Genomic DNA, 14,128 nt, shown 5'->3' on the forward strand with positions numbered 1-14,128 from the left:
TTGCATTAAAAGTTCACAACAGTCAAACAATGAGAAAATACAGCAACTTAAATATTTTGATTTAAATCCAGTGCCAAACCACGGTCTTTAGTGGAGGCGGTGTTCCAAAGAAATGGAAACAAAGTACAGAAATTGTTCTCCTTGACATTTCTCCTTTCCTCAGCTCTGCTGTATTTCTGCAAAATCCAGCAGCAAGTTCCACTTCACACGTTACCATAGAAGCAAAGGAAAGTCGCAGTTCGAGTCAGTTACATTTCTCATTTCTCGGTAACATATTAAGAAGCTTCAGCATATTGCATTTAGCATCATCCAAAACATCTGCGTCCACAACCGCAGCAAAAGAAGTGGGACTCAAGGTGAATATTTAACTGGGTAACAAAAAAGATTTTTTAAAGTGTGAAATCCACACAATTAAGTGGACGAGTCCCTTTGAAGATCAGTGTAACACAAATACACACTGGGTCCATTCAGAAGACACCTTAAACCATGGCTTTAACCATGGTGAATAAAGCTTTTTATTCACCATGGTTAAAGTCATGGTTTGAGGTGTCTTCTGAACACAGCCCAGCTTTCTGACTTAACCACCATGGTTAAAGCATGGTTTAAGGTGTCTTCTGAATGGGGCCACTATAGTACACAAACTTTTTTTTTTTTTAGGGATGATAATATACATAAATGTTATATAGTTAGAGAATCATCACCCATTAATAACTTTTGGGGGAGGGGGAAACAAATTTATTAAGAGCTAAAAAATAAAAAAATAAAAATAAAAATAATAATAAATGCATTGGGTAGGATGAAATACCAACTTTACATGCCTCTGTACCTCTCCCCAACATCCGCACATTGAGCGTGGACATCTGAAGAGGGGAAGCATACATGTGTAGAAGTGTCCCAATGTAGGGCTCTCCCCTTCGGACCCTCCCCACCGCTCAATGCACAGACATCAAAGGAGGTGCATGATGTTGGGGGCAGGGGCAGCGCCACATGTAACACATGAAGGAGGCTTTAGAATAACACCCAATAATGTCACCCTCAAAGACAATGAGATCAACATTTATGCTTTGGACCAACATTCAAAGCTTCAAACACATCATAAAATATATCCCTGCCCAGAAATATCATAATGCTATCGATGCAATTTTCTTTACATTTTTAAAGTTGATTACTAACTACTGACTACTTTTTAAGTTGATAAGGCGTTCCCAATTTGAGAGAAGGGAGAAAAGACTTAACAAATCTAAACAGAGGTTTTGCTTGATATTTCCTATAATTATAAACAAATTTCTTATCCCACACACAACACATCAATAATATAACCCATGAAACAGAAAAAACAAATGATGTTGAAGACTTCTGTATTTTGTTCACATACCTGGCCCACTAGTCCAAAGGCACGATCCATGCTCCTCTGGTCGGTATACTTTCTGATTTTATTGTGTAGCCATCCTAACTCAGCAAGCCTGCTTGTAGTATCTCTGAGAGACTTGGAAAGGCTCACCTGAGTATTAAGGAACAAATCGTGAATAAATTCATTGTAACAGTAGTATAAAAGTGTAGTATAAAAGAAGGTGCAACGAGCAAGTTAGACTACAAATCCAATTTCCCCTTTGAGCTGGCAAAGCGTTGATCATGGCCTCTATAGTTCTATAGAAAAGTTATTCTCTTAAGCAGTTATCAATAAACAAAGGGCAGAAGAGCAGGAATTTCTTTCGCTCCACAGATTTATAATACTAAGTGAGGAGTTCTTATGTCAGACATTCTCCTATCCACTATACATCTTTTATGTGAACACCAGAATTGATTTTCCACCTCTGTCCTGCACCACTATGTGGGACAAAGTCAGATATAGCAGGTTCTTGAGGTTTCTGCAACTTTACACAATCCCTATGTGCCTCTAGTATCAGTATATATGATGTGTATTTTACTGCTCCTTTTAAAGTTTAACTGTGTATACAGTGCCCTTCTGAGTTGAATCTATTTTTATGATTGCTTTACTGTTAACCACTTCGGATGTTAGCAATGGCAGAAAGGTGATGTTACATGATGATGAAGATAATGCTGCTACTGCAGCTGCTGCTACTATTAGTACTAATAATAATAATACCAAAACAATGTATAATAATAACAATCTATTAAAACCACTGGCAAAAGGTATATTGAAAAGAATATACATACTGAAGTTTCATCTAACTATAAAAAAAACTATATAAAACTGCTTAATGATATAAAACAGTACCTTTCCATCTACTTTGTAACAGTTTTCTGAATTGAACATTTTAATGATTTTGCCATCTATCCCCTGGAAAACGTATAAAATGTCTCTCACAAGATATGCCTCAGTTATTTCAACAGAGCCTGAAAAGAGAAAATATGATTAATACACTTGCAGGATATCAGAGGGTTAATTTTGCAATTTTATTGTCCCAAACCTTGCCATGTTTAGGCTGCAATCCTATACACATTTACTTGGAAATAAACCCCATTAAAGTCAATGGGTCTTACTTCTGAATCAACATATATAGGATAGCACTGTAAGTTTTAAGGATGACCCAGTGAGTTCAATGAAGCTGACTCCAAGGAAAATGTGTATAGAACTGCAATCTTAAAGTTAGTCAGCAAATAGCTGCACAACTAATAGTACATTATTTTACCATTAAAATCAAAGACCAAATCAACAATTCCAAGAAAGTTATATCTAAGATAGCAAACCTGTAAGAAAAAAGCCACCCCATTTAGGTAAACAAACAAATATAAATTACTTCAACTGCGAGAAAGCCGAGAATTCTTCATTTAATTATTTTCTCAGAAGTGCTAATTCTCATTAGTGCAAGAGCACGCTTGCACAAATGCACATTAGTGCTAATGCAAATTAGCACTAATTCTCCCCAAAATGAAAAACCAATCCACAACTCCACAGAATCAGTGAGACCCAGAAAAAAAAACGGGATGCTGCAGAATCCGCAAATCGAATTCAAAGAAATCCAAACTCATTTGAATTCATTGCAGATTTCTCCAACATCGCTACGTAGAACAGATACTAAAATGCCAAACCAGTATTCCAAATAGTCTCAAATCCCATGTCAATTGAAATATAACCATTACGAGAGAAATTAATTTCTGGCTTTGTTATTTTGAGCCTCTATAAAAGCATATATTTTCTACACATTATTCAATAAGGCTCTCTGAAGTGCTTCTGTATTCTGAGCTCCAGATTCTTAAGCAATTCTGGATTATCAGAGGAATTTTACGTTCAGGTACCCAATTTCCAGTGTGGATTTAAGAATCAAAGAACACCAGATACTTGTATTTTTTTCCTACAGTCCCTGACACATTCAATATTTATAAAATGCACAAAATCCATCTGCTTTCTTTATAAACATCCCTTAATTTGGAATATGAATTTATTTAGTAGCAGCAACATAACATAATGGCAAGATGCATCTGCTCCTTCTGTTGCATCTGTCAGCTAGAATGAGTAAATGTGTGTGTGTTTTTACTGGCACAACATAAACACAATAAATTAAGAAATGGAGATGGCTTTTTCTATATTTATAAGCCACTGTTGTCTAAGTATTTATCCACACCAAATGTATCTGTGGCACCATAACATCAACTGGGGTTTAATGGTGATTATGTCTAAAAATAGAGGGAGTCTATTTAGATTGTCAAACTGTAGGTTTAGCAGAGGAAGGCAACAAAATGTTTTATGTAAGACAGTTTGTCCTGAACGTTATTGAGAAAACAGAATATTCTACAAGGTCATTTATGGCCTGTTTTAAGAGACTAACTTCCCTTCTAAATGAAAAAAAAAGTGTATCAATGATTTGGTTAATGGAGGAATGTACTATGAATTATTTCAAAGGTTTTACTCCAGGCATCTTCAACAGCTGCTCTTCAATGATCAGCGTCATTAATTGGTCCATATGCAAGCAGTCCCACACACCATGCACCGCATATGCAACGTATGTCCTCCCTCACATCCCAACATTTCAGTGTGCACGCTGAGACTGTGTCTCCTTCCCCCATCCACGGCTAATCAGCTGGATGGGGGTGAGATGTGTGATTTAAATTATACACCTGACAGCCCAGGAGTGTGATTGCACACCCTTTTCCCTAGCAGCCTTGCACTCGGACAGCCTGCCAAACAACTGTTCTGCGGACTGTCAGAAGCACAACTGTACTAGAGAAGAACCACACAGCTGTCATTTTGTACTTCAATACCAATAAAAATGGTGTTGTTGGGTGAAACATATACATTTAGTTTTGCTAAGGTGTTCCCCCACCCCTCCACACACACAGAAACTCCCAAGCAGTGCATCTGCCATGCTGATTCTAGTTCTCCAAGAATCCTTTAAGATAGCAGAGAAAAGCAAAACTGGAAAGGTTGTTGATGATATCATTACAAGGCGAAACTCACAGGAGTGAGAACCATCAATTCACAGATGATTTTAAGAGGTTTTTTTTTTTTTTTTAGTACTGGAAGATATCTAAGAGAGAAATACAAAGGATAACTCACACCTTTCATAGATGTTGTTGGCTGTGAATAGAGGTTAGCGGCATAATATGCATATCTCCAAGGCCAATCTCACTGTCTCAGCAACACTTCACCGGTGGTCTGCATTGTTCCTCCCCCAATGATGGCAGAGCACACTTCCATGCCTCTGGATTTTAGCTAATTCGTTATTTCTTCTTTGGATCCCATAATCCAGAGCACATAAAATCTTAGTGGAATTTTGATGTTTTCTTGAACCTCACACTTTCCTGTGCGCTATCACAATCTGCTTTTGAAAATCCTCTCAGTATCAAAAGTGGTTTGCCATGTATTCAGCAAATACAGGCCCAAAGCTACCTCAAGTGTATGGAATTAGTTGCATGGTTCTTAACACAGTGGGGCCTGCTTTCAAGTAAACATGCACATGATTCCACTGCTATTTTTTATAGTATGGACAAAATATGCCAAAGTTAAGTGGGCTCTTCCTACTTTATGTTCTTCACTCAAAAAACGAACAGAATGGAATCTACTATTTCCCTGGAGACTATATCAACTACTATCAAAATTAAAGCTGAAACATTCAGATTTCAAGATTTATTCGCACTGAAATCAAACAGTATAGATTTGTTTAAATGGAAAAGCTGAGGTAATTTTCAGGTAAGCACTGTGGATGAGAGGTTGTAGAGAGCGATCTAAGGAAACTTATTTTGCTCACCGCTTACGTCCCCTTCCCGCCTTGACCTTGGCAGATTACGTGAAACAGTGGTTGAAAGGCCTTTTGAGGTAGAATTCTGTAATGTTGGCTGCCCTGCGGTTAGAGTCCAAGCAAGGCGAGCCCCCAGCTGTTGCCGGAGGCAGTCTCCCACTCCTGCACGTTGATAGGATTGTCTAAGGAAAGAAAAGCTAGTATTAATATAAATTAGCTACTGAACTGTCTCAGTTATCGATTTGTATTACTCCAAAATGCCCAAAGTTTAAGGATTAACCACATTTCAACAACACAAATAAGTAAATGTAGAATGTGCTGTCATCAAGACCAATTATTTTTGAGAAGGCATTTGAAACTGAGCGTTTTGTAATCCTTGACTTTGTTATTCAATGCCATTCCAGCTAGTACAAATTCAGCTTTGTAAACGTGAATTATTTTAAATATCAATTATTTTAAAAGGATGTCTGGTATTTGTAGAGGGAAAACTGCTAAGAATCATAAAAACAATGGGTTTCTCATCTCAGAAAAACCCATGGCCATGAGCCCCTACATTCTAAGGGAAAACTTTCAGTAACTTAAAAGTTCAGCAGACATCTTCTACAGTGCATGAAGTGCGGCAGAGAACAAACAGATTCTCATCCCTTCAGCACTCTGTTGCAATAATAATAATAATAAAATGATAATATGACAAATCATTGCCCTTTAGTGGGACACTAAAGACAGGCATTTCAGATGTCTTCTGAGAGAGATTGCCTTTCATGCTGAAGTGTGAAATCTAGGCCTGCCTAAAGGCTGCCTTAAAGCTTGATGTTTCGGCAGCCGTATGACACTTCTAATAAGTCTTTGCTGATATGTAGAAAACAAATCACTGCGATTTTGTTTCAGTAAATCCTACTCACAGAAATGGGAATTTTTAAAATAAAAGACCAATTTTAAAATAACAACTGGGATGGCACCTCCCCTTGGCTAGGGTCAAGTGGAGAAGATACCATGGGGATAAAACAACACACTTTTCCAGGAAGTTAAGCCCCTTAAAGCTATTAAATCTTATCTAACACAACACAATGCTGGAACAAAATATTCTGGAGAAATTATTAAGGACCAGATAAAAGGAAGTTGAAATTTTCTACCCTCCTGGATCTCAAAACAGAACTAAATGGTTCAGAAAGTAGGGTAGGGTAACTATTTCTCCCTGCCACCTCAGGAAATGGGAATTAACAGGTAAGGAAAAAATAATCAATGGGACTTACTCCCAGGTGCTTCAGATATTATTATGTGCCCATGAGCATATAACAATAGCATTTCCAGCAACCCTGAAGGAATTTCTACTCTCACACAAACTGACTCACATGTTAAAATAATCCCCAATGCCTTCTACTAGGTACGCTTGCTTTTGGAGGTTAGGCAGGCAATGACTGGAAAGGGCCTTCTTGATTGCGGTGCCCCATGTAAGGACGCTCTTCCCGACGGAGGCTCGCCTGGCACCTATTTTGACATCTTTTCAGCACAAAGCAAAGGACTTTTTATTTACCCATAGTTTTCCGCCCAATAATTCTAAATTGGTTTCAATCCCTGCTGAAATGTTTGTATTGCCTTGTTTCAACCTTTTAATTGCTTGTATTGATTTTCCTGTAAGCTTTCCTAAGGTTAGAACCATCGAAGGGCAGGATATAAATAATGTAAACAAATAAGTCAAAATAACCCCTGGTACCAAGCTGTGATGACAGCTGAATTCTACTTAGGCTGAATTCTTTGAATAGCAAGCCTCCAAGGTAACCTCACGTACTATTTATCGAAGTAGAACGCCCTGAACGGTTATCTGCAAGATGAACAAGTTTCATTTACCCTGGAAGAAATGACTGCGGAGTTGGTGTTGGCCCATTCGGGGCATACATGCCTAGGCTGCTGATCCCACTGCTTCCCATACTGCCAGAGTTCAGACCAGACTGGGCATTCCGGTCTTGGTAATTCAAAGGAAGACTCTGAGGCCTGGCATAGTAGTAAGGAGTTGAGTGAGCATCCCGTGGTAGTGCTTGAGCAAAGAGTGTAGCAAAATTTGATACCTTGAAGGGGGGAAAAACACCAAGCTTTAAAGAACCCCATATCTACTGATTACATAACTCTAATCACAATCTCCCTCTGACAGTTACTACTTACTCCTTATCTGTTAATTATATAAGAATAATAAAATAACCACACAATTACTTGCAGGATTGCTTCCTGCCATACTATCCTGACTGCATACTAAGGGCTCATCTCCCTAGCAGGATATTCCACTATGAAAGTGGTATGAAAGCGGTATATAAAAGGCAGGAGCCAGCCACACTACTGCTTTATAGTGGTACTGAAGTGCATTGACAACTGTTGGGGCCCATTGACACGTCTAACCAAGCAGGATATAACACTATGAAAGTGGTATGAAACCGGTATATGGTATGCTTCAATGGGCCCCAACATTTGTCAGTGCAGTTCAGTACCACTATAAAGCAGTAGTGTGGCTCCTGCCTTTTATATATCGCTTTCATAGTGCAATATCCTGCTTGGTGTAGATGAGCACTAAGAGCATTGGCCCATCTCTATCTCCGACAGAGACAAGGCTTGTCTCAATAAGGGAGAAGGCTTTCTTGGCTATGGCACCCCATCTATGAAATCCCCTCTCCAGAGACACCTGGTGCCTTAGTTGCTCAAGCATTTTGAAACATTTTCACTACTTAATGATTTTAAAGTCTGAATTTTAATATAGCTTGTGCCTGCTTGTTATTTTATATGTACTTTTATTTTAATTTTTGTAAATCACCTTGAAATCATTCATAGAAAGGCAGTATATACATGTTTGAAATAAATTACATATAATTTACCTTGTTTGACTGCTTACGTGGATCTTCACTGAGGCTGAGCAGGAGGTAGAGGATTGACCATCTGTTTTTCAAAACACCCTATTACAAGAAATAAGTATTAGGGACTGATTCTACTTTAAATTGTCCATGTGCAACTAGTGTCTACTTTAAGAGTAGCACGGGTAGGAGATGCTTAATTTCAAATAGTGTAATCAACTACTGTGCACAGCTGGTCTTCAGGCTCTATTATTATTGGGAAGGGGGAATAATCCCTCAGCCACCTGCATGGGTCAATCAGATAAACATTTGCAAGACCACTATGCCCAAAGTGGATGATGGGACATGCATACATAGAGTATCAGCAGGTCAACCTCCGTTGCCCTTTCTTTTGTACTAGGGATTCCTTTGTGTTCTTATATAAAAAAAAGACCACACCTGCGTTAAAGTCTTCAGTCCCCAACGATGACCTATTTGTCCCTGATCTAATGATGCTACTCAAGCAGTATGGGTGACTTGTCTGCATCATAATGTATCAATGACTAGCCTATTATAACCATGGGATGAAGTACTGCTATAAAATATTAGGAAGGGAAGATGCATACTTGCTTAATCACTTTCTTAATAGTACAATTCTAGCAGGATTTTCAGGTCTAGTTTGTCCAATGTACTAACACATTAACTTACTTCTACAAGGAAGTACTGATTTGGGTTTGATTTGAAATACTGATTTGGTGACCTCCCAGAACTGATACCTCCAGTGTCAGAGACAGTAGACCTATATACACCAGGTGCTGGGGAACATGGGTGGCAGGGTGTTGTTGCACTGTGTCCTGCTTGTGGTTGACAGCTGGTTGGCCACTTTGTGAACAGACTGCTGGACTAGATGGACCCTTGGTCTGATCCAGTAGGGCACTTCTTATGTTCTTACGAGCTCATTGCTTGCACACATACTAATGTATTTAAGCAACTATTCTACTGCTCTCTGATGCAGGCCCAGTGTTAGGGGTCAGCACAGGCAGGCAGCTGCTGAAGGCCCAGAGGATCAGAAGGACCCATCCGTGACTCTACCTCAGCAGCTGCACAGTCCTCCTCGCTTGCCGAACCGGCCAGCAAAAGCAGCACTAGGGCCAAGCCTGCAGGTCCCATGGCGGTCCATTCCAAAAAACAACCCCTAAAGTTACATCTTGAGTAGGAACAATCTGAACCAATCAGGTGCTTCCCATAGGGAGGATACAGCCAATGAGGGACACAGGAGCAATGTAAGGACAGCCCTGTGCCTCACGGGTTGTGTCTTTCCCAAAGGGGAGGTTCAGTTTGCTGCTTTTCAAAACGTAGCTTAAAGTCAACTTTTAAATTCGGGTACAACAGGATTTGCAGGCTTAGCCAGCCAGTCCCCACAGTGCTTTTCTAGTGAGTGGCCCAGCTGGAGGAGGAGTTGCTGCCGCAGAGGGGGGAAATAGAAGAAATGTTGGCTGGAGCAGTTTTGGCAGGTGGGGTGATTTCAACAGTCATCAGGTAGGCCTGTGCAGCCGGCAGGTAGGCTTTGTCAGACCCATCAACAGATCTAGGCTGATGACCCAATAGATCCTTCCACTGGCCCTGCTCAGAACCCTGGAAATTATTGAACTAGCCTTTCTATTGAAGGAGGCAGGATCATTCATTTTGAACAATGCCAGGGAATAACTCACTTTCTTGCATAATAAAGTTTGTGAACTTTGCTGAACTTCACTGTCAAAACTGACTAACAATTTCTCAATTGCCAAGTGTGTTTCTAGAACCCTAGACTTCAAGTACAAAAGACAGACAACCAAGATCACTTAAAAGGCTGAAAGAATGCCTGATCAATAAATCAATATACATTATCTTAAAAATAGATAGCGGTAAGGTAAGTTTAACATAAAAAGAAAAAACTTTTTTGCTGATCTATGTCCTTCCCATAAAAAGTCATTTAGGGGACTAAAATAAATACTGTGCATTTTTTTATTTTCATAAAAAAATAAGCTCTTAGCATTTTGCAGGACAGGAGATTGGAACAAACTCAAAACACAGAATCTTAACATTTCCGAAACACAGAATCTAACAATACCACAGTAGTGTCTGTCACTACACCACAACTGATGACTCATCTTCATATTAGATCTGGGATTCTTGTACCTGTGAGTGGAGTTTTCTGTAGAGCTCTGAAAATACAGCAGCATTTTCTTCCCTTCCCTGCCGCACAACTATAAAGAGAAAAAGCATATTGGAGTAAGCCTACCATGTGTAATATTAACACTTAAACCAAATGCTACTTTTACTCAGCACGATTATGTTGTTCAGTGAACAGGTTACAGGCAAGTAGTATTGGTACCAGTTGTTTTCATGCTAGTCCATTCATGTCAGAAGGATAACCCCCTATTTAATTCTAAGCATCACCTCACATAAGAAAAATTTCCTAGACAAATATTGCTCCTATACAGGACACCCACATCTACACTGTGATCATGTTCACACAAAACAGCAAGCCAGAACTGCGAAGAATTCTAGCTTATTGGTAAGAATTGTACTGGTGCACACTCCCAAATTGCTCCTGCTGAGCTCCTCCTGCAAATAGGAGTGGCTAAAGTTTCCTCCCCAACCCAATGCCCCCAGATGTGTTAACTCTCATTATCCCTAATCAGCACGGAGATTGCCCATGCTAGGTGGGGATAATGCGAGTTTATTTATTTATTACATTTATAGCCTGCCCTTTTCCCCTCTTGCAAGAAACCTAAGGCAGCTTACACAGTTCTCCTCCTCTCCATTTTATTCACACAACAACCCTGTGAGGTAGGTTAGCCTGAGAGTCAGTGACTCGCCCAAAATCACCCAGTGAGCTTTATGGCTGAGTGGGGACTAGAACCCGGATCTTCCAAAACCCAGTCCACTAACTACTATTCCACACTAGTTCTCTTATAGAACACATCTGGAGGGCATCAGGTTTGGGAAGGCTAGGCTAAAGAAAGCAGAAATTTACCAGCCTCTCCTCTAACAAGACAGAGTTTGGGGCCAGGATTTGTAGTTAGCTTCTGGGTTGTTAGAGGAGCGACAAGCCAAGGTCCAGTTTCAAATTTCCTATTGTTATTAAGTCCCTGGTTACTTTTCCAAACCCACTTGCAAGAGGAACCAAGTGTGCATTGACACACTTCCTAGTTAGTAATAGTTACCATTTTGTGCAAACACTGCCTATATTAAGAGGCAAATGTAAACATCAACTTCTGCAGAATTGTGACAAATCACATCTTTTATCACATATCAGTTTTTCTGCATAAAAAATCATCTGCCCAAGAAGTTGTCTTCTGTGACACAGTGTGCAAAAAGAGTGGATAGCCCACAAGCACCTGATGGCAAAGCCAGTATTCCCCTCCATTTTTATCACTTTGGCTGTAGTCTGAACATGCTATGGTACAATTTTCAGAGCGGTCCTCAGCGCAGTTCATTCCCCAGGGTTAACGGTCATAGCTAGATGACCTGCCTCATAATGCCAAGGCATCACAACTCTTCCTGATCATGCAAATCATCACATTGTAAAGAATACCACATAAACAAATAGCACTATACATGTGACTATGGTAGAAGCCAAGAATTAGGGGTGGGGGATTACCAGGAAAACATAACATAGTTCCAGAAAATGTGTTGTCTTTCTTCAAATACATCTTCAGTTTCACCTTAGATTTTTGAGATTTTTTTCCAAGCTGCATTATGGTAAAACAATCATAAAATCGATATAAGATTGCCAAGAGCCTTTGAATATACAGCCTGCTCTTGAGAACTTCTCCAAGGGCTAGTATTAAAAGCAACTGCATAATCTACCCAAAATAATTTCCTGTACTTCCGCTCAGGCAGAGCAATTCTTAGTGGCGCTGGGGAGAGTAAAATGGAGGATCTAATATCTCACCCAAAGCCCCAGTGGCTCACACTGACAGAGCAGAAAGTAGGGAGCTTTCCCACTTTTTCCTGATGGAGCAAATCCTGCTGGTCACAATGGGAGAGAAAATTTCTATGCCAGCTCCAGGCTGGTGTAGGAGAGGCCCCTAATGGATCCAAGGCCAGCTTCTCCCTACCCCATCCCTGGGACAACCCATTTCAGGGCCTTTTATTGACTACTTTCTGGCCATGGAGCTCTCTCTGGACTCAGCAAGGACTTTTGCAGCAGAACTTTTCTTCACAAGCAGGTGCCTGTGGAAGGCACCCTCCAGCAAGCATGCTCCAGGGATTTAGTTAGTCTGTAACCCTAAACACATGTACCATTTGAGGATGATTTGAGACGGTGAAATTTACTTCCAAATAAACATGTATGCGGTTGCACTGTTAAGAGTTAAAATCAGGAAGGGTATCATCATTCACTCATTTTCAGATGTTTTATAATAATTTATACAAGTAAGATGTGGCAGGATTGGAATACTCCTGAAATGCAGTTCATAGCACATACAGTATATGGCAATTCATCTGACATTGTTCAGAAATGCTCACAGAAAACGTTTCAATGCCACTACATGAGAATATTTATTTGTTTTTCAAAGTTTTACAAACATGGGGTTCTATGTCTGGCCACAAACAAAAGTGAAAGATGTCATAACTGCCTACTTTTCCTGTCACACTATTGAAATGCTAAGCAGAAGTTGAATGTTCACATGTGTCTAGATGTTTTTTCTGGGAGAGGTAATATCAAATTGATGAACCAAAACATAACACAATTTGACATCAACCGAAACCTGCAGTTTACAAAAGCCAACCCTAATGTCAATCAACTGTACACCTATCTCAAAGGAAGGTCTCCATACTTGGAGCATGTCATTTTCCAGTTTCCACAAAGGATTCCATTTTGGTGTGTGTCAAACCAAGGTCACAACCACTTGCTGCTAAAATGAAAGGAAGACATATCTGTTGTACAAAAGACTGTTGGGAGAGGATGAAAAAATTCTAGATGCTTCTGATTTATAGAACAGACTACCTCATAGACCCAGCATGTAAAAGAACTATTTTATATTCTTTAAAAGGGGGAACGGAAGGATAATTGCTCAATAAATGCTCACGACTTATGCCAAGAGACTAAAAACCTGTGTACAACAACAATAACAACAACAACAGACATCTTAGATAGACAGACAGATAGATAGTTGATAGTCAGACTTCTATGTTAAAATAAATCTCAGAAATCTTTCAGGAGAATCCAGGGAGTCCTGCAGGTGGGAGGGGGGTTCCGAGTCTCCCACACTAATCTATCCCATATTGGGCCAACTTTCATTCCCGTTGCTCTGAATCATACAATGCAATATGCAACATGTCACCTCAGAAGTAAGTCCCACTAGGTTCAATGGGATAAGTGTGTACAAGATTGCGACCCTAGCTTCTTAACTCTCCTTACCACTTTCCTTATCACTTGTAGCTGCTCTGAGCACTCATTTCATTCTTAAGCTTGGACAATTGAGGTCACAGTATCATGTAACCTCAAGACCTTTCCCTGAATTAGTCAGCATTTTGAATAGCAGCAGCATGAGTCTGAGACAACAGAACTGCCCTTAGAAGGATAAACCTTGCTATAATGGTTGTTTCAGATTTTCTTTACTACCATGGGAGTTAGAAAATTATTAAGACATGTGAATAAATATACATTGCTGCTCAGTATATCACTATCTCCTCTTGCTTTTTCTCTGTTGACTTCAGCCAACAGGGTGATATGACCAAGATTCATATTACAAAATATAAAAAATAATCACACATGTATATATTATAATGAGAAAATAGGCAATATTTATACCAATGAGTAGTAAAGCAGACCTGCTCTATCATAAGGAAGAAAAATCACTTACTTTAAAAAAAAAACTTAGATCTGAATATAGTTAAAAATAAGAAATAAACTTACGTTCTTTTTTAATTTTTTCTGCTACAAGGAACTCATCTCTCTCAACAGTAGGGGCAAAATTGCTTCCAATAACTCGCACTGCATACTGAAACTGCTGGGCTACATCAGCTGAAATAAAATCACAATTAGACAATGCATAATAAGAGGCTGCTGATATATACAGAGGCAGATATAAACAGAGGTACATACACACCTTAAAAATC

General features: G+C 39.5%; 1 protein-coding gene across 1 annotated transcript in view; it reads right to left on the reverse strand.

The window, feature by feature from the left end:
* The window catches only part of TUBGCP3 (tubulin gamma complex component 3), a 56,561-nt gene that overhangs the window by 32,206 nt on the left and 10,227 nt on the right, over window positions 1-14,128 (reverse strand). The window contains exons 2-8 of the mRNA XM_063126167.1: window positions 13,926-14,033; window positions 10,196-10,263; window positions 8,063-8,140; window positions 7,050-7,267; window positions 5,211-5,383; window positions 2,240-2,358; window positions 1,376-1,501 (exon numbers count right to left, since the gene is read on the reverse strand). Of these exons, the coding sequence (XP_062982237.1) occupies window positions 1,376-1,501; window positions 2,240-2,358; window positions 5,211-5,383; window positions 7,050-7,267; window positions 8,063-8,140; window positions 10,196-10,263; window positions 13,926-14,033 (890 nt within the window). The remainder of the gene's footprint in view (window positions 1-1,375; window positions 1,502-2,239; window positions 2,359-5,210; window positions 5,384-7,049; window positions 7,268-8,062; window positions 8,141-10,195; window positions 10,264-13,925; window positions 14,034-14,128) is intronic.

The sequence above is a fragment of the Elgaria multicarinata genome, chromosome 5, assembly GCF_023053635.1.
Source record: "Elgaria multicarinata webbii isolate HBS135686 ecotype San Diego chromosome 5, rElgMul1.1.pri, whole genome shotgun sequence".
NCBI lineage: Eukaryota > Metazoa > Chordata > Lepidosauria > Squamata > Anguidae > Elgaria > Elgaria multicarinata.